Genomic DNA, 21184 nt, shown 5'->3' with positions numbered 1-21184 from the left:
GAAATCTCTGTCTAACCAATCTTGAATAAATCTGACAGGTTTTTTTTTTTTGGTTTTTTTTTTTTGCCTCTAGTTGCTGAGGCTTGGTGTCAGCACTACGAATCCGCTGCTTCTGGTGGCCTTTTTTCTTTAGTTTAAATTCCATTTCATTTAATAGGACAGAGAGAAATTGACAGAGGAGGGGGAAATAGAGAGAGGGAGAGGAAGATAGACACCTACAGACCTGCTTCACCGCTCATGAAATGTCCCTGCTGTAGGTGGGGAGCTGGGGCTTGAACCCGGGTCCTTGCTTATATCCTTATACATAGTACGACTTGCACTTAATCTGGTGTGCCACTGCCTGGTTCCCTATCTGACAGGGTTTTTTTTTTTTTTTCCCCCCTGTGGTTTAACCCCGTCCTTTACATAAAGCCTTCCTTCCCACTCAGCATATGTGTGGTTCAGCCTCTTCTTGGAAAACCAACTGTGCTTAGCAGTTGCCTAAAATCCCACCCTTTTGTTTCCCAAAACAGGAGAGGTTAAACTGTCACCTTATCTCTCAGCACACTAGTGGCTGTCTGAAAACAAAACAACAGGAATTCTGAAAAATACTGATTAAGTAAGCCACAGTAGGAAAGTGCTTTTCAAATCCTGGCTGTAGGAGAGACCATGGCAAGTCTGAGACCGTGCTCTGTGTTGGCCACTAGAGGGCAGAATACACTCTGGCTTCCAAACCTTCACAGGGAGCTAGCTGGGGTTTTTGTTTTGTTTTGTTTTGTTTTGTTTTTGTTTTTTGTTTTTTGTTTTTTGACTCCAGGATTATCACTGGGGCTCAGTGCCAGAACTATGGATCCACTGTTCCTGGAGGCCATTTTTCCCATTTTGTTGCCCTTGTTATTGTTAATTGTTGTTATAGCTGTTGTTGTTGGGTAGGACAGAGAGAAATCGAGAGAGGAGGAGAGAAAGACAGACACCTGCAGACCTGCTTCACCACCTGTGAAGTGACCACCCTGCAGGTGGGGAGCCGGGGGCTTAAACCAGGATCCTTATGCCGGTCCTTGTGCTTTGCACCATGTGCGCTTAACCTGCTACGCTACTGCCCAGCCCCTGGAGAGCTGTTCTTAAGCCCCCAGCTCTAGTCCTTGTCACCAGGCGGATTACGACCCAGTCCTGCCCTATTGAAATGCCTCGTCAGTGAGAGTCTTGAGGTTTTCTGTACAAACATAGAGTCATTGGATTCAACTGAAGCACTCCGGGTGAAGAGTGAATAGAAGCTTCCCCTTGTCACACTTTGTACGTGTGGCATCTCTATCAGAGGTGAGACCTTCCTGAGGTCAAAAGTTCAGATCATCTGAGCTCCCAGCCTCCCAGCTGTGTTTCTGGCTCAGCCCTTCAAGTCTTCGAGCCTTTACTTTGAAGGCGGCTTTGTCGCTCATTGAGCACTTTCTGCACAGGGCCCTCATGCAGAGGTTGGTACACCCACGCAGTGCCACCAGCTGAAGTCATTCACACCCTTCCTTCTGTGCTTGGGTCAGTCATAGCAAAGCTGAATTCTGCCACCAGTTCTTTGGCCCAGGGCTCTGCTTAGCTAGATGTCAGCTGGCTGAGTGACGGTCTTCCTCCTGCTCTTGTTCCCTGCCTGACCTTTGTGGCCAGGCCACGCACATTCACGCTGGCCCCGTGGGCAGCCCTGCAGCCGGGGCTGGTGAGGAGCCTCTTTCAGGTCCCGCCTGTGAGCTGGACCACACCCTGGGAGTGCAGTGCCCGTTGGTGGCTCCAGCAAGGAGTTCCACCCGCAGCCTGGTGGTTCTCGAGGTTCTGCCACCGCAGAATTTTGCCATGTGCAGCCCCCCCAGACTCCCTTTCCTAAGCTTTTAACTCTCCTTTCTCAATCACCCTCTAGAAGCAGCTGTTTAGACCCTGAACAGTGCCCTCTTTTTACTTTTTTTTTTTTTAACCAGATCACTGGTTAGCTCTGACTTGTGGTGTGGGGGATTGAACCTGGGACTTTGGAACCTCAGGCATGAGAGAGTCTTTGCATAACCATTATGTGTCTATAACCCCCACCCTTACTGAAATTTTTAATATTTGTTACCCAGTCATCTGTGGATGGGCATCTAGGCTACTTTCTTTTAAAAATATATTTATTCCCGGGAGTCAGGCGGTGGCGCAGTGGGTTAAGCGCACGTGGCGCAAAGTGCAGGGACCGGCGTAAGGATCCCGGTTCGAGCCCCCGGCTCCCCACCTGCAGGGGAGTCGCTTCACGGGTGGTGAAGCAGGTCTGCAGGTGTCTATCTTTCTCTCCCCTCTCTCTGTCTTCCCCTCCTCTCTCCATTTCTCTCTGTCCTATCCAACAACAAAGCAACGTCAACAATGGCAATAATAACCGCAAAGAGACTGCAACAACTAGGGCAACAAAAAGGGGGAAAAATGGCCTCCAGGAGCGGTGGATTCATGGTGCAGGCACCAAGCCCAGCAATAACCCTGGAGGAAAAAAAAATACACACACATATATATATATATATATATATATATATATATATATATATATATATATATATATATTCCCTTTTGTTGTCCTCGTTTTATTGTTTTATTATTGTTGTCGTCGTTGTTGGATAGGACAGAGAAGTGGAGAGAGGAGGGGAAGACAGAGGGGGAGAGAAAGATAGACGACACCTGCAGATCTGCTTCACTGCTTGCCAAGTGACTCTCCTGCAGGTGGTGAGCTGGGGGCTCGAACTGGGATCCTTGCACTTTGCACCAACATGCGCTTTACCCACTGCCCTACTGCCTGACTCCCTAAACTACTTCTGTATTGTGGCTGTTGTGAGTAATGCAGCAGTGAGGTTGAGGGTGCTTGTGTCAGTGTTTCTCTGTCTGTTGGATAAATGCCTAAGAATGGTGTTGCTGGATCATAGGTAACTGTTGTGTGTGTGTGTGTGTGTGTGTGTGTGTGTTTAATCATGGGTTACAAGATTTTAAGATTGCAGAGTACAGTTCCATGCCACGGCCGCCACCAGGGTTCTGTGTACCTACCTTCCCAACCCCATGGTTCCCATAAAGCCTTAGAAACAGTTAGATTGCTTCCGGGTTGGTTTTGTTTACCCAAGCTCGTGTGCATTGGCTCTCAAGGCTCCATCTTTGCTTGTTGCTGAGTTCTCCACACTATTCTCCACATTGGTTGCGCCAGCAGCACTCCCACCAGTGGTGTAACCGACCCTCTCCCTCCACATCCTCACCAGTACTTGTCCTCTCCGCTTTTGTTGCTGTGGACCATTCTCACGGGTGTGAGACAGAATCTCAGTGTGGCTTTAATTCCCATTTCTCGAGTGATGAGTGATGAGTGGAGTGGAGTGGAGTGGTTCTTACTATGTCTGTGGGCTCTGTGTATCTCTTCTTCAGAGAGCTGTATATTCATATCCTTCGCCCACTTTTTTATTGAAAGTACCCTTATTTTACTTTCTTTTTTAAATATTTTTTATTTTTATTCACTTTTTAGATAAATACAGAGAGCAACTGAGGGAGAAGTGAGAGATAGACACAAAGAGAGACACTGAGAGCACTGCCCCACTGCTTGTGAAGCTTTGCCCCTGCAGATGGGGACCCGAACTTGAACCCGGGTCCCTGTGCTTTGTAGCAGCTGTGCCTTACCAGCTGTGTCACCACCTGGCTGCGGAACCCTCACTTTAAAGAGGGGAAAGATGAGGTGTGCAGATTTAAGTATTCCCTTTTCTTTTTTTAATATTTATTTTATCTGACAAGTCAGAAGTTGAGAGGGAGAGGAGAGACAAAGGCGCAGGACTGCAGCCCTGCTTCACCACTCATGAAGCTTCCCCCCTGCAGGTGCAGAATGGGGACTTGAACCCAGGGCCCTGTGCATGGCAGTGTGTGCGCTTGAGCAGGTGTGCCTCCTGTTGGCCATTAGAGTTAAGTGTTTTCTAAAGCCACGTCTAGCGACACAGCTGGGACTTGGCTCATGCACTGCTTGCTTCATGTGTCTGTCTGTTTTTAACTCGTGGCCCCTCCATCTTGAGTCAGATTCTAATTAACCCAGGTTTTTCTATGTTGAGTGTTAAAATGTATTGACTTTCTCCACCTACCCACCCACCCCTGTTGGTTTGCAAAGGTATCATTTTGTAATGTGAAAATAGCTGGAATGTATTATCTTTACTTTCTGCTTTTGCTGTGTTACTACTGTAGGAAATTCTCTGTTTTTATATATGTCTTAGTGCTACATTCACTCTTTTTAAATGTGATATATATATATATTTCTGGATACCCTGAATACTCTAATTTTAAAACTTTTCAGTCTCCTTTGTTTTTATGCGTCTTTGATGACTAAAAATTCAGTATAATGATTCTAATTGCTATAATTTAAAATGCACTGCTATGTATTGAATCATTCTGAGCAACTCTAGTTATTATAAAAGCTGTTTTGTAGATTCAGGGCTTGTCCACGAGAGGGCAGTAAAGGGCTTTTTAAAAGTTGATGGGCCCCTTTTATAGACTAATGTCTAGTAGGCAAGGATATGTCCTGAAATAAGTAACTTTAACCTCTTTTTCATCCTAGGCCAAGTTGGATATTGCATTTGGAACACACCACACGTAAGCAACTTTATGGAACGGGGCAAGAAAGAAAGGATGCTATTTACAGAATGTCATTTTAAAGGCTTTGCAGAAACTGAAAGAGAAGAAGAGTTGCTTTAAAAAAAAAAAAACAGCGTTAAGACAGATTGCTGGGAGCGGGTTTCACGCACCTGGTCGATGGCAAACATCACCGTGCTCAAGGACCTGGGTTCAAGCTTCAGTCCCGGTACAGGGGGATGTTTCACCAGAGTTGAAACAGGCTTGTAGGTGTCTCTCTCCCTCTCCTCTCAATTTCTCTCTGTTCTATAAAATAACAATAAGCAAATATTCAAGAAGAAAGACAGTTGAGATTCTGACTCTGGGCATAAAGTCTGAAACTGCTCTGCAGTTTCTGTTTCCTGTTTAGGACCCTGATTCTACCTATGACCTATCTCCGGAAGACTGGCCTGTGGTCCTGGGTCGTGGGCAACTGTGCATGTGTGAGTCACATGCCGGGGAGTCTAGCACTAGACACAGTCTTGTGATGTTTATCAGAGTCTGTCTGACATGAAGTAGGATATTGGGTCAGCTCCATGCTGTGACTGAAAGAATGATTATCTTACCAAAAGTTGTCAACTTGAGGGACGGATGCCTGCTCCAGCTCAAATTTCTTTCTTTCTGATCCCCCCCCTTGGATAAGACAGAAATTGAAAAGGATAGGGAGATAGAGGGAGAGAAAGACACCTGCAGACCTACTGTGCCACTTATGAAGCAACACACACACACACACACACACACACACACACGGAGGGAGCAGAGGCTTGAACTCTGGTCCTTGTATCTGGTGATATGTACACTTAGCCGGGTGCACCACCACCTGGCCTCCCCAGAAATTTCTCGTTGCAATTAATTTCCTGAGACATTGCAAACCCCAGATCAGGAAGACTTTCTTTGAGACTTCCTACTGTCGACATTGTGCTTGATTATTGTCTGGACTCTGTTTCTTTCCCAGAAATCTCCAAGCTCTTTTGCTGTGTCCTTTTATATAAGTAATTCTGCAAATAAGAAAAAGAACAAAATACAATTGTTTCCATTTCAATGCTTTCATAAAACTTTTTCTAGAGGGGCTGGGTGGTGGCTCACCTGGTTGAGAGCACATGTCACCATGCGCAGGGACCCAGGTCCAAGCCCCTACCCCTCACCTGCAGGAGGGAACAAATCTTCATGAATGTTAAAGCCGTGCTTCAGGTGTCTGTTTTCCTCCTCTATCTCCCTCCTCCTCTCTCAATTTTTCTCTGTTCTATCAAGTAAAATAGAAAGAAAAGACAGGGGAAAAAATGACAGCTGTGAGCAGTGGATTTGTAGTTCTGGAACGGACCCCTGGTGGCAAGGAAAAAAAAAAAATTTCTCTGTGAGACTGGCAAGACATTGACTAAACCATAGGATAAGCAGGGGTACAACTCCACACACTTCCTACCACCAGAACTCTGTATCCCATCCCCTCCCCTGATAGCTTTCCTATTCTTTAATCCTCTGGGAGTATGGACCCAAGGTCATTGTGGGATGCAGAAGGTGGAAGGTCTGGCTTCTGTAATTGCTTCCCTGCTGAACATGGGCGTTGACAGGTTGGTCCATACTCCCAGCCTGTCTCTAACTATTGTCTTCTTAAATGCTAAGACAGCAGGAACCTCCCGCTTCCTCTATAGAGCCTATATTTCCCCAGTCCTGGAACCTCTAGGGTGGGGCTCACTTTCCTACATGCTTCTTTCAATTCATACCAAATGGTATTGCATCTGCCGATCCCAATCTAATCAATTCAGCGAGTACCACCTCAGCATGTTTCATTTTTCCCTTTTTAAAGTTTGTCTTTTTTGCTTGATAGTACAGAGATACATTGAGAGGGGAGGGAGGGATAAAGAGGGAGAGAGAAATAGAGCTATCTGCAGTCCTGCTTCCATCACTCATAAAGCTTTTCCCCTGCAGGTGGGGACCAGGCACTTGAACCTGGGTTCTTGTACATGGCAACATGTGCATTTAACCAGGTGTGCCACTGGCTGGCCTCTAAAGATTTAATTATTAATCAGAGAGACAGAACCAAAACATCACTCTGGCCCATTTCATGACAGGGATCAGACTCAGAACCTCGTGCTTGTGAGCACAGAGCTTGATTTGCTGTGCCCCTGCAGGCCACACTCCTTGGGTTTTGTTTGTTTTAATTTGCTTTTTCCCCCTTTTGTTTCCCTTGTCTTTTATTGTTGTTGTAATTATTGTTGTTGTTATTGATGTTGTCATTGTTAGATAAGACAGAGAGAAATGGAGAGAGGAGGAGAAGGCGGAAAGGTTGAGAGAAATATAGACATCTGCACACCTGCTTCATCGCCTGTGAAGCGACCCCCCTGCAGGTGGGGAGCCGGGGGCTTGAACCAGGATCCTTACGTGCACTTAACCCGCTGCACTAGCGCCTGACACCCAGCCCTTGTGTTTTTTTAAAAAATATTTTTATCTGTTTTTTATTGATTAGGGACAGAGAGAAACTGAGAGGGGAAGAGTGGAGAGAGAGACAGAGAGACACCTGCAGCCCTGCTTCACCACTTGTGAAGCTTTCCCTCTGCAGGTGGGGACCAGGGGCTTGAACCCAGGTCCTTGCGCACTGTGTGTGTGCGCTTAACCAGGTGTGCCACTGCCTAGCCCCTGTCCTTGTGTTTTATAGAGGTTCTGAATCAGCAAGCAATTTTCTTCAGACTGGTACTGGATGCGAATTCACTTATTTTCACTTGAATTTTTAATCTATCCCTATCCCCTGCTAAAATTAACTTCATTATTTCCTGTGCTCTGTCCCCACCCTCCTGCCAAAAGACACACACACACACACACTCACACACCCATGCACACACTCAAACTCACACACACAGACATACACACACTCTCAACACTTACACACTCACACACGCACACTCAAACTCACAGACAGACACACTTCTCCTTCCCGCCAAGATGCACACCTGCAGATTAGTTCCCCCAGAGGTCTTCATCTGGGAAAATTATTACAGTAGAACCCTTCCCAATCTCATACTTCATTTAGCTTATGTTTTCTTAAGTTTCTATAATCTTATAATCTTATAAGCAGGAGATTCAACTCATGTCTCTTTAAAAAAAGTTTGTTGTTGTTGTTGTTGAAGATTGTTTCTCATGAAAGAGACCAGTACAATTCTGAGCTCTGGCCTATGTGATGATGGGATCAAAACCGAGACCTCTAGGGAGCCCTGTGTTGTCTCCCAGCCCTTGAACTCAAGTCTCAACATTACTTTCGGTTTTTCATTTTAAAATGTTTTTAACAAGTCTCCGCGGAATCCCTTCTTCTTCTGGCGTTTGCCCTTCTTCCGTAGCCAGTCAACAGCGTCAGCTTGAAAGCTGTCAGGAGCTGCTTGTTGCTGGCTTTGAAAGTGACTGGGATCCATGTGGATTCAGTCAGCTAGGAAGGATCGTCAGTTTCCCCAATGAATGGGTGCTCACGGGATGCACCACGGGAAGGTCGATCCAATGCATCCCGCAGAATCCCTGTTACCTTGAGACACAGTTATCAGGTATATAGAGTATTTCAAGACCTATGTTTCCAGCCTGGGAGGTGGTCCAGTGGACAAAGTGTTGGACTCTTCAACCATGGGGTCCCAAGTTCTGTCCCCAACATTATATGTGCCAGGGTGATGCTCTGGTTCTCTCTCCCTCTCTCCCCTCTTCCATTAATTAATACATCTTTTTTTTTTTGAATGAAAGACAAGTGTTTGTTTTAGCAGCTTTTAGTCATCATACACATGATCACCTTCAAGTCTACCCATTTTGTCCCAAAGAACACAGTGTCCTCTGTGATTGCAGAGTAATACCCACAGAGTGTGTGTGCCGTCACGCCTTCAGCAAGTCGCTGTCGACGGGCATCTAGGCTGCTTCCACTCTGGCTATCGGAATAAAGCAGCTGTGAGCACAGGGGCGCACGGAGCCTCATTTGTTTTATTTTTATCTCCAGGGTTATGGGGGGGGGGGGGCTCAGTGCCTACACTACGAATCCACTGCTCCTGGAGGCTGTCTTCCCATTTTATTGCCCTTGTTGTTTATCTGTTGTTGTTGTTGTTATTGTTATTGCTGTCGTTGTTGGATAGGACAGAGAAATTGAGAGGGGAGGGGAAGGCAGAGGGGGAGAGAAAGACAGACATCTGCAGACCTGCTTCACCGCCTGTGAAGTGACCCCCGTTGCAGATGGGGAGCCGGGGGCTTGAACCGGGATTCTTGAACAGGTCCTTGAGCTTCAAGCCATGTGCGCTTAACCTGCTGCGCTGCTGCCCGACCCCCTCATTTGTTTTTTAATGTGATGCCTGGGGTTGACCCCAGGGCCTTGTACCGCAGGTGGCCTCCACAGGCCAACGTTCTCATTTATTTCTATGGGGTGTAGGGGCAGGAAAGACAGTGCATCGTCCGTAGAGCTCGTCCCCTCCTCAGTGGCACTCCTGTGTGTTGTGGGGGCTCAGACTTCAGGACTCAGCAGCAGGCTTTATGGGTTGAACTGTCTGCCAACCTGCAGACAGGTAAACTTACCCAGGTAAACTAGCCCGGAGCTGACCCGACTCCCTGGAAGTCGGCAGGGCGTGCGACTTGCCTTCTCTCTCTGCCTGCCTCCCCTCTTGTTCTCATGCTCCCCTTAAAAGACAAGCTTCATATTTGCAAAATGTCCTATATTCTACTCCCGTGATTTAATAGTGTGCGGGACAGGACACTAGTCAAAGGAAACCTTACTTCTTACCCCTTGTTTGCCACATGAGCTTTTGCTGCAGCTTCATGGACTCCACCAGTCCTTGTGGGCTCTTTTTCCAATGGGGGGGGGGGGCGGGCAGAGAAGGAGAGCCCCTGCTCCCTCACTCGTGAAGCCTCCCCTGTGCACAGTGCGTCCATGTGGCGGCCAGCGGCTTGAACCTGGCACACGGCAAAGTGTGTACTCTGCCTGGTCAGCCATCTTCCAACCCCTTTGAATCCATTTGTAACTGAGATTGGCACACGCCATCCCTTCTGTGAAAAGATGAATCTGGCTCTTCTTGGATTAGCTCATAACTGACAGGATTCACCAGTGTTAGCTCATGCTTTTCCCAGTATTGACGCCTTGATGAAGGGAGATGTCTGTAAAACTTACACCGTGAATTCATAACTGGCTCACTCTCCATTGTAATCAGCTGCTGGTTTGCCAGCTGCCTGTACATCGGCCCAGATTCCAGGGCGCACCCTTCGCGAAAGGGAGGAACAGCTCGACGCCTCTCGCTTCTCCAGCTTTGCATTAATTCACATTTGCCAGCTTGGGCTCCATTCTCCTTTTGGCAGAAGAACTGAATCTCTCCAATTCGTTTTTTTTTTTTTTCCCCCTGTTCTTACATTCCTCCTGTGCTAACCCTATTCTCTCCAAAGATTATCTTGTTCGTTTGAGAGAACCAGTGGGGGCGTCAGGCGGTAGCGCAGTAGGTTAAATGCATGTGGCATGAAGCTCAAGGAGAGAACCAGTGGTTCATCCTCCCCCCCCCCGCCCCGCCCCCGCCGCCGCCGCACATTTGAAAACCAGAGTTACATCGGTTAGTACGAAGTAGTTATGGAGTCTCAGTGGAACTGTATCCGGGCAGAGCTATAGGCTGCACGGAGTGAATTTCTAGTTGGGCAGTTGAGATGCCTGGAATATAGTTAGATTAACTATTTGGACAGGAAAATCATCCACTAGTCCATTACAGACTTAAAACAAGGTATTGAAGGAGTGGTGGGGGGGAACACCCGTGAGACTTCATGTTTAACTAATACATAGTTATTTTATTTTACTTTATTATTAGTGATTATTATTATTATTATTAGTGATTCATTAATGATTGACAAGATTGTGGGATAAGAGGGATATAATTCCATACAAATTCCAGCACCAGAACTCCTTATCCCATCCTTTCCATTGGAAGCTGCCCTATTCTTGATCTCTCTGGAGTATGGACCAGAGATCTTTATGGGGTGTAGAAGGTGGGAGGTCTGGCTTCTGTAACTGCTTCTCTGCTGGACATGGGCATTGGCAGGTCGATCCATACTCCCTGCCTATCCCTGTCTTTCTCTAGTGGGGCGGGATCTGGGGAGGTGGGGTTCCAGGACATATTGGTGGGGTCGTCTGCCCAGGGAAAACAGGTTGGTGTCTTGGAGGCATCTGCAACTTGGTGGCTTGTGGTCTGCTTCAGGAGTTGCTAGAAGTGTTGCTCTAATGTCTACCCCTGCCACTGCCACCCCCTCCAGTCACCCTTCTCAGCACACCACTTTGCCAATTTATCACATCAATTTTGATTAGGTGTGAACTTAAAATTTTTTTTTTTTGATTTTTATTTTTATGAGAGACCAAGGATGAAAGAGAACAAAGTGCCACTCAGCTCTGGGATGTCAAAAGGAAAGCTAGGAAAGGGGGGCAGAGCGGCATATGTGGTAGAGTGTACACATCACCATTCACCAGTACCCTGGGTCAGGTGTCTCTCCCTTTTCTCTCAATTTCTCTGTCTCTATTCCACAATAAATAAATAAATGAAATATTTCTGGTCAAGTGCTGGCACACTTGGTTGACTGCACACAATTCAATGTGCAAGGCCCTGGGTTGAAGCCCCTCTATCCTATCAAAGTTTAAAAAATAGTCATATATATATGTTTTATTTTGTTGTTTTTTTTAAAAGCCAGGACCTCTGCCATCACCTTGGACATACAAATCCTGTGCTCTAATACGGGGCTACCTCCCTGGCCCCAAATGCATTTTTCCCCTGACAAGATGGATATTGCATTCCATTCTCACAACAACCCTGTAACGTACACAAGGGTTGCTCGTTTATAATGAAAAGCCACAGCTTGGGGACACAGAATGTCTTAGGGACATTAAATAACTTGCCAGGGTCATACAGAATCTGACAAATAAAGACAGAGTGGACCGCTCTTTATAGACCTTTGTCTCTTCTCACTGGCCTTAAACTTAGAGAATTACATCTGGAAACTGGAGGCCGGGGAAGCCCCATGGGAAACACAGACCTCCTTGAGGTCGGGTTTGATTTAAGCGAGAAGAACAGGAAGGACTGACCTCATCCCCAGACCCACCGGGTGGCCAGCCTGGCGTCTGTGGGGTGTGTGTGCAAGGAGGTCGGACTTAAAAAAGAAGTGAAGCGTCTTTCAAGCTTTATAACCAGCAACCTGCTGCAAGAAACTCATTACAATTTGACCTGCTACACACATTCATCCATGTGTGCTTGGGCCTGAGTAGCATGAGCCAGTAGTAAATTCCACTATATACACTTTGCTCTTGGGTTTCTGAGTTACTCAGTTACCATTTTAAAGGGAATGCTAGCCACAGCACAGAGGTTGTAGCCGCACTCCAAGAAACGCCGCCAACGAAGGTCCCCATTGTCCCTAATGGCGACAGATGCTGCTGCTTAGAAAACAGAAGGCCAGGCTGGCACGGAAGTGTCAGGGCTGCCAGGACTGGCCAAGGCAGATGGAATGAATTGAAGGTTCATCTGAAGGGCTGGCAAGATAGCTCACCTGAGAGCATGCCGGCTTTGCCCTGCAACTGACCCACGTTTGGGCCCAGCCCTCACCATTCTAGGGAAAGCTTTGGTGCTATGCTGTCTTTTCTTTTTGTCTCTTTGTCTCTGAAAGTGGGAAAAGGTAGGGGGATTACAAGAGCTTAAGGGATTGATTCCTCTAGTTACTAGATAGCAAGCTTGCCCTAGACAGGTGTTAGCACTTAGAATCAATGTTAATGCTTTTTGGGGCCCCCACCCCCACCTTCTTTTCTTGTCTTTAAAGGAAAATGATGCTTCTGCTCTACGAGGAAGGCCTCAGGGTCGTCATCCACACCTCCAACCTCATCCGAGACGACTGGCATCAGAAAACCCAAGGGTTAGTCGGCTTCTGTCCACGCCATGGCTGTGTTTGTGTTTTCGGGCATATCCTGAAAGGACACATGTACAGGAAAGATTGAGTCCGTTGCTTTTTGCTACCTTCTCCACTATTTTTATAGCATTTTTTAAAAAATGTACTTATTTGTTTTTATTTATTGCCACTAGGCACATAAGCCATGTGCTCTTCTGGTTGACTTACCTCTTCACGGGCTAGGAGATAGCTCAACCAGTAGAGTGCATGCCTTACTTGCAAAAGGCCCTGGGTTCATTCAGGCTCCAGCACTAAGTGGAAGACACGCACCCCACATCCCCATACACACACCTGTTGATGGAGGCCTGTGAATGGTAGCGTAATGCTGTGATTCTTTCTACCTCTCATTCTCTCTCTCTCTCTCTCTCTCTCTCTCAATAGCGACTAGAAATAATCAGCCCAAGAAAGCCACCCAGCGGTGGTACTTTGCGTGGGGGAGGCCCCAGAGCTGCATAACAGAATCATCGTATATTCTAATGATAAACACACACAGTGTCAGCCCAGCTGGTTCAGGGCTAGGAGGGCACCACTCTGTCTCAAAGGCCCCAGCGCTGTCTCAGTCCACTCAGTTCTGAACTGCCCAGATGGGTCTTGGGACTTGGGGCTCACATGTAACCCCACTGAAAGAGGAAGTGAAATCAGTGTAGCTTGTTTCTAGGGAAACAACAGTTGCTGTAACTAGTGGGATTTATCGAGTTGGCACCCAGTCCCATTGTGGTTCACCCATGACCTCATCTCCTCCGGAAATTTGGATTTGCTTTGGCTTCTGTGGGGCAGCTGCTGTGCAGGAAGGAATTAAAGGCTAAGGGTTTGCATGTTAATTTTTAAATTTTATTTAGAGAACATTTTCATGAGTAGGGCAGGGCAGCTATGGGATAACAGAGGCCTTTGGGAAGAGGTTCATGAGTTTGGGCAGAGATAAGGGAGTTGGATTAAATTTAGGTTGAAAATGATGAACCAGATAGAACCTTTACAAAACTCCAAAAACAAGAGTATGAACAGGGGACCCCTCCAGCTTCCCTCCAGTGTCCATCACCACAGGGTAGAGATTCTTCTCTCTGATAACTCGTGTTGTGGGCTGTGCTTAAAAAGAAGTGAAAAGCATCAGCAGTGTCATCTTGCTTTGCAATCTGCTGATAATAATTTTCTCATCCTATTTGGCTTAGGTGTTTAAAAAAAAAAAAGTCTCATAGTTAGCACCCTGGTTTGAGACTATCATCTGAAGTATCCTTGCTCTAGAACTTTCTGCGGATCAGCTCCTCTTCCAGCTGGTGCCCCACCCAGCCTGTACATTTATTTGTTTGTTTGTTTGTTTGTTTGTTTGTTTTACCAGGGCCCTGCTCAGCTCTGACTTATGGTGGTACAGGAGATTGAACCTGGGGCCTGGGAGTCCCAGGCATGAGAGTGTTTGCATGAGAGACAGCCACGACGCTATCTCCCCTGCCCTCAGTCTATCCCTCTTATGGATGATACTTTATTATACAGTGGAGCCCCTGCACCACTAAGAACAGAGACCCAGGTTGCTCAGCACGCTTGTCTGTGCCAGGGGGTATAGGACTCTGAGGACACATAGTATATATCCATGTGTATAGGACTCTGAGGACACATAGTGTATATCCATGTGTATAGGACTCTGAGGACACATAGTATATATCCATGTGTATAGGACTCTGAGGACACATAGTATATATCCATGTGTATAGGACTCTGAGGACACATAGTATATATCCATGTGTATAGGACTCTGAGGACACATAGTATATATCCATGTGTATAGGACTCTGAGGACACATAGTATATATCCATGTGTATAGGACTCTGAGGACACATAGCTAGGATCTTGGGGTTCTCAGTGCTTCCTGCCCTGAGGACTGTATCCTCCCAGTCTCCACTGGGGGCCTTCATGTGAGAGAGGAAGGGAACAATTTCTCTTTGGGCTTCCTGGGTAGAACTGCAGGGGAAGTTGCCTCAGCCAGGGAGACAAGCAGGGACTGCTAAGCTTGCTGGTTGCGCCACCCTCAAGCCGGATACTGCTGGCTCCTTAGCTCAGCTGTGTCTCTGTAACAGCGCGGTCAGGTCAGGCTGTCGGCCTGCTTTTCTAGTTGATGGACTGAGCTGAAGAGATGTGAAGCCGGCTTTCTGTAATCTGCCCTGCAGTGGCATCTAGAAGGGTTTGCATGTGGCAGTTCTCTGTTTGTAGGTACAACTACAGATGTTCTGGCAAAGTGCAGTGTTTTTTTTTTTGACTTGGTGAAATGAAAAGTTAATATCTTGGGTGCCAGTAGGCGGCTCATCCAGTAGAGTTCCCATATTACAAGGCACAAGGACCTGGGTTCAAGCCCTAGGCCATCACATGGGAGATCCTGCAGCACAAAGATTCATAAGAGAGGGAGAGCCATTGCAGTATCTCCCCTTCCTGCCCCTCTGGGGAAAGAAATGGCCACTGAGAGGCAATGAAGCTGTGCAGGCACTGGGAACCCCAGTGGCAGACAATTAATTGCCTGGAGCCGGCAAGACAGCTCAGCTGGGAGGGTGCTGCCTTGACATGAGTGTGACCCAGGTCCTGGCCCCCGGCACACCACAGGTGAGCATTGTGGTAGGAAAAGCTCTGGGGCTGTGATGTCTCTATTGGGGAGGAAAAAAAAAAAAAAGCAACACAGTCACACATGTGAGACTGTGATACTCACAACAGGGTCTTCAGTGTTTGTTTTTTCCAAATAATTTTATTGAGAAAATAATGGCTCACAGAACAGTTCATATTTTTTCCCCACTGAATTATGTGCTTGAAATTTTGAGGTCCCTATTAATGTATTATCATGAAATGTGGCATATACTCATTGTAGACCTCAGAAAAGTAGAGGATGTGAAAATAGCCCCAACCACTATAGCATCCATCATGAAAATGTCTGTTTATTGAAAACTAATGTGGGGTGGAGGAAATAGCATAATGGTTATGCAAACAGACTCTTAAGGCCTGAGGCTCCAAGGTCCCAGGTTCAGTTCCTCACTCCACCATAAGCCAAAGCTGAGCAATGCTCTTGTGAAAAAAAAAAAAAAAAAAGAAAGGAAAAGAAAATTAATTTGGACCTTTTTTCTTAAACATATGTAAATGCAGGTAACTTATTCTTTTCCATTTGGCCAGAGAGCTGCACAGATGTTCGCGTGAAGGGGTGGGTTGGTGTGGATTTGCTATTTAGCATAGAACTCTTAACAAAGAAAATATTGATTTATGAGAAAGTGAACCAGAATTTTACTGCTGTGTGGCGGTGGTGACCTCACACTTGAGAGTCTTAACATTTTATCCACTGTACCCCCTCCCTCCCAGGCTACAAGCATAAAACACTTAACTATTACCATCAAAGTCTCCAAAGCAATGCAGGGGTACCAGAGTCGGAAGAGAAATAAAGAAGGTGTGAATACTTGAGAATGGGGGCTTGAGTTGGGGAGCTGGGCAGAAGGCAGATCTTGCTAGGCCTTAGTTCATGTCGCCATGTTCAGAAATGACTCTGAAGATGACAGGAGCCGCCAGCATGCTTCCATCAGTTCCATCTTCCACGTTGCACAAATATTTCTGTGATCGGGGGCTCTTCTGACTGTTACAGGTCCACTTTTTGCTGTTCTATTCCAGAATGTGGCTGAGTCCCCTGTACCCACGAATTGCCCACAGATCCCACATGTCAGGAGAATCAGCAACTCATTTCAAAGCCGATCTCATCAGCTACTTGATGGCATATAATTCTCCTCTACTGACAGAGTGGGTGGACACCGTCCAGGAGCATGACCTCTCAGAGACCAAGTATGTGTCCTCTCAGCCATCTGGGGTGCTCCTGGCATGTGAATGCCACTTTAGCTCTGGATGGCACGGGCCTGGGGAAGGTGGTATGATCTTTGGCTTCAGCAGCGGGTCTGTCACTATCTCCTCCTCCTAGTATCCAGGATCTAAAGGAGAGCCAAATGCATCTTCCCTCTTGCCCAAAGCCTGGCACTGAAATGCTCTGAAAACTAATGAGCTTGTTGGGAATCGGGCAGTAGCAGCGGGTTAAGCGCACGTGGCGCAAAGCACAAGGACCGGCGGAAGGATCCCAGTTCGAGCCCCCGGCTTCCCACCTGCAGGGGAGTCGCTTCACAAGCAGTGAAGCAGGTCTGCAGGTGTCTGTCTTTCTCTCCCCCTCTGCCTCCCCTCCTCTCTCCATTTCTCTCTGTCCTATCCAACAACAATGACATCAATAACAACAACAATAATAACTCCCAACAATAAGGGCAACAAAAGGGAATAAACAAATTTTTTTTTTTAGAAGTGTTTCTCTAAAAAAAAAACTAATGAGCTTGTTGCTTGGTTCCTGACCCACGGCTCCAGTGTAACTTGATGTGCATAGAAATTGGTTTAAGTATTCGTTACTACTTTGGTGGGTGGGGGATGTGCCAAGAAAATGGGTTGGCTCTTAGAACATTTTGTGATTGTACTTAAGTTTCTTTTGTGTGTTGTGATCCTAGGGTGCTCAGATCACTTACAATTCATGTTTTCTGTCTCTTTAGTGTTTACCTTATTGGATCAACTCCAGGACGCTTTCAAGGAAATCAGAAAGATAACTGGGGACACTTTAGGCTTAGAAAGGTAATAACAGTTTTACTGTTGTGTCATTTGTGTATTTATTGACTTCTGGGCGGTGTGGCTATGGACTAACAGTGAACAGCAAATATTCTCCCCCCAAATGCAAGAAATATTGACAACTATCAAACCCACTAAATTGCACCTGGACATCTGCAGGCACTGAGGCCTCAGGTGGGTGCTGGTGTGTGTGGATGGGCTGAAAGGGGGCACAGGACTGAAGCCCAGCACCGGGAGGCTGGGAGCTCCAGCAACAAACAGCACCACTTTGATTCTCAGCAACTCAGTAAGGGCTGGGCACGGTGTTGACTGTGAGAGAGCGTAATCTCTGAGCTTTGGCCCATGACCTTGGGGGTGAGAATCTGTTGAGCTGTTGGTGGGGTTACCTCACAGTAGCCGGGATTTGCCAGACAAGCTTGGTCTGCCTCTCAAACTAAGGCAGACATTCAGAAGGTCATTTCAGCAGCTGGCAGCTAAACGGCAATAGGCAGCAGCTGACAGACCATGGTAAACTGAACCCTGCTTCTTCAAACACAACTGCCTCCTTAGTAGCAAATCCTCATGACTTGAATTCAGACTGAAATCTTACCGAGAAGCCATATATACACACTGCGTGGAGCTAAAAACTGCTCATATGATTAATAAGGACTGTAACCCCAACCTCCACTCCCCCACCACCATCTAATACTTAAACAAGAAAAACCTAGTAATTAGAATAATAGCATCACCTGTTTGCTCAGCAGCAACTAGCACAGCAAATGTGCCAACAGGGAAATAACAAACTGCAGAATATGACTACTCAAAAAACCAGAAATGAAACAGGACTCCAGGAAATTTTAGATATAGAGGGACTGTCAGAGGAAGACCATAGGAAACTCATTAATAGGACTTTCCAAGAGTCTAAACACAGTACTGAAAAGTATACTCGAGAACTCTCTAAGCAACTAAAAAACGTGAAAGATAAACTACAAACAGAATTCAGCCAGCAGCTAGGAAGCATGAAGGAAAAACTTTAGAATTGCAGGGTGTGTATTTATTTATTTATTTATTTATTTATTTATTTATTTTTACCAGAGTAGTGCTCAGCTCTGGCTTATGGTGGTCCTGGGAATTGAACCTGAGACTTCAGAACCTCAGTCATAGAAGTGTTTTTCATAGCCACTATGCTATCTCCCCTTCCTTATTAAATGTTTTAATGTATTCTTTTTCCTTTATAAATGTGTGTATTTAGTTTTATTTATTTATGAGAGGGTGAGAGAGAACAATAGATCATCACAAGCATATGTGATGCCAAGGATAGAACTCAGTACCTCACGCCTGAGAGCCCAGCATCCTAGCCACTATGCCACCTTTCAGGCCACGCATTCATAATTGTGTGTTTCAGTGCTGGTTCTAGATAGTTTGGCTACAAGCATCTTTGCCACAAGTAGTTTCACCACATAACTATTTGGCTATAAAGCAATTTTTCCACAAAAGAAAAATGAGGAAACAAAATGTGAACATTCAAAGGAACATAATGAAATGTGACTTTGCGCAGTTATGTACAAAGAACCAATCTCCATTTTGGGGAAGAGAAAACAAAAAAGAAAAATACATCATGAAGCATGTGCAAAAATAAAGGCCAAGGTCAGAATTGAATAGCAAAATACAAACTATTCCAAGAGAATATATTGCAAAAAATATAACACATTCTGGTACTTTTGGAAATGTGGGCCGGTGCTTCAAGGTAGATCATATGACACACAGCAGGTATGTGAAGTCCTTGGTTTAATTCTCTGCCCCAGAGAAGCCAGCTTGAAGAAAGAAAAGAAAATACAGCTTCATGACAGTACTGTACGAAGAACCAGTTTTCTTTCTTTGATGGAATGGGCTCCTTGCACATGTGGGGTTTCAGTGCTCCAGACACTTTTTTCATCCAGAAAGAGAGAACACAGCACTTCTCGAGCCCCATGTTTGATAGGGCCGCTTCCTACTCAGTGAGCTGTCTCTCTAGCCCAAAGACTTTTTAATTAATTAGTTAATTAATTAATGGTAAACTGTCCCTGAGCCTTTTGTTTCCAGTTGTTTATTTTTTCTTTTTTTCTAAGAATCGTGTATTATTTTGGTGATCAAACTGATCAGAAGCATGAAATCTGTTTGTCCAGATCACACACCATTACACTAGAAGAAGACACTAGCCTGTCAGTTCACAGCGATGGTGTCTGATTCCATCAACGGGGGGAAAGGAAACCAAACTGACAATTTATTATTAAATACTGTCAGTGGAAGGTGGTTGTTTGATTGATTCATCAATGGAGGCATGAAAGCAAACTGTCAGCAAGTCAGCGCTTTCCCTTTTTATAGCAGATGTGTCGCCTCGTTGTGCAGAACGTCTGGCTTCCAGTCTCCTCAGCACAGCTCTAGTCTAACTGCAGGCATTGCACTAATTGTCTAGTTGTATTTTCCAGTGGCTGTGAATTTTAATGTGTTTTTAAATGTCTAAAGTTTACAAATATTTTTTTAATTTCTGTATTTCTTCTCCTTTGCTTCCATCTTTTTAATTTATTATTTTACACCACTGGTGACCACTAGCATGAATCCACCACTCCCAATGGACTCTTTTTGTTGTTGTTGAGAAATAGAAGAGAGAACCACCACAACACTGCTCCACCATTTATGAAATTTCCATGTGCAAGTGCTCCCATATGTTGGTCAGATGCTCAAACCCAGGTCCACATAATAAAATGTGCTCTCTGCTGGGCAGGCTAGTTCCAAGGCTCCTAGTTTATTTTTTGTAATAAAAAAATGAGGTTTCTTATTCATACAGATATCAAAGTTGTTTTTTTTTTTTACCCGTGTTACCAAGGTTTAACTGCTCCTAGCTGTTGTAATTTTCCTTTTATATCAGAGAGGGGTTGAGGGAGAGAGCAAGGAAACACAGCATGGAAGCTTCCTCCAGTGCAGTGCAGCCTGGGCTTGATCCCACCCGGGTCCTGCATCTGACAAAGCAGAAACACCAGACAGGTGAGCTGTCTTGTTGGCCCAGGATTTTAATTCAGCATATCAAGACTTCTTAATAAGCAAATTGAGCAGAGAACAGATAACGATGCCCCCCTGCTAAGTACAACTGAGATGTAGGATATTTTGTCACTAAGCCAGTGTTCTTAAGAGAATTTAAGTGACAGAATTGCACTGCTACTTTTATGAAAATGAGCAAGGAATTACAAAAAAAAAAAAAAAATTAGATTGAATTTTTCTTCATCTGTCTTTTAGGAGACAGTGAATCCATCTTAACTCCCTGAGGTCACTTTTATTGGTTATAAAAAATTTCTCTTTGGGGCCTGGAAGATGGCCTATAATGGGTATCTAAAATGATTTTCTTGCTTGAGACTCTGAGGTTCCAGGTTCAATCCCCAGCACCACCATAAGCCAGAGCTGAGCAGCATTCTGGTTATTTGTTTGTTTTAGCTGTTTGATTAATGGAAAGTTTTCATTTTGTGTTTTTTTCTTTTAATGCTCCCATAGCTGAAGGCAGACAAGAACTTGAATGCATATCTTACCTTGATGGGGAAACTGGCTCAGGGCACAGTTCTCAAACTGTCAGATACAGACTCAGATCCTTACCTAATCTTCACAAGTCGTGTGACCTCACTTCCCCCTAAAACTGCCTCTCTTGTCATCTATAAAATGGGACAGTAGGATCAGACAGTTACACACTTGTAGAGCAGACATATTACAATGCACAAGGACCTGGGTTCAAATCCCTGAGCCCTACCACTTGCAGGGGAATAGCTTCACAAGCAGTAAAGCAGTGTCAGGCATCTCTCACTCTTCTCTCCACCTCTATCTCCTACCCTCTCGATTTCTTTCTATCTCTAGCCAATAAATAAAATATTTTAAAGGTTGGGCAATAACAGTTGGCTAAATAAGCAGTGGCTAAAGCAGTAGACTTAAGGTCCCGAGCTAAATCCCTGGCACCATGTGTCTTAGTGTGATGCTTGGGTTCTCTCTCTCTCATTTTAATAAATAAACATATATAAAAATAATACTTTTTTAGTGTTTTATTTATTCATTTATTTT

The 21184-nt window shown here is 45.4% G+C and overlaps 1 protein-coding gene across 1 annotated transcript in view; it reads left to right on the top strand.

The window, feature by feature from the left end:
- Positions 1–21184, top strand: part of TDP1 (tyrosyl-DNA phosphodiesterase 1) — a 72018-nt gene that overhangs the window by 12813 nt on the left and 38021 nt on the right. Inside the window, exons 6-9 of the mRNA XM_007526828.3 lie at positions 4553–4587; positions 12391–12483; positions 16145–16312; positions 17053–17131. Of these exons, the coding sequence (XP_007526890.1) occupies positions 4553–4587; positions 12391–12483; positions 16145–16312; positions 17053–17131 (375 nt within the window). The remainder of the gene's footprint in view (positions 1–4552; positions 4588–12390; positions 12484–16144; positions 16313–17052; positions 17132–21184) is intronic.

This window comes from Erinaceus europaeus, chromosome 22, assembly GCF_950295315.1.
Source record: "Erinaceus europaeus chromosome 22, mEriEur2.1, whole genome shotgun sequence".
Lineage (NCBI taxonomy): Eukaryota > Metazoa > Chordata > Mammalia > Eulipotyphla > Erinaceidae > Erinaceus > Erinaceus europaeus.
The sequence above is the reverse complement of the archived record's forward strand: the minus strand, read 5'-3'. Positions and strand labels throughout refer to the sequence as shown.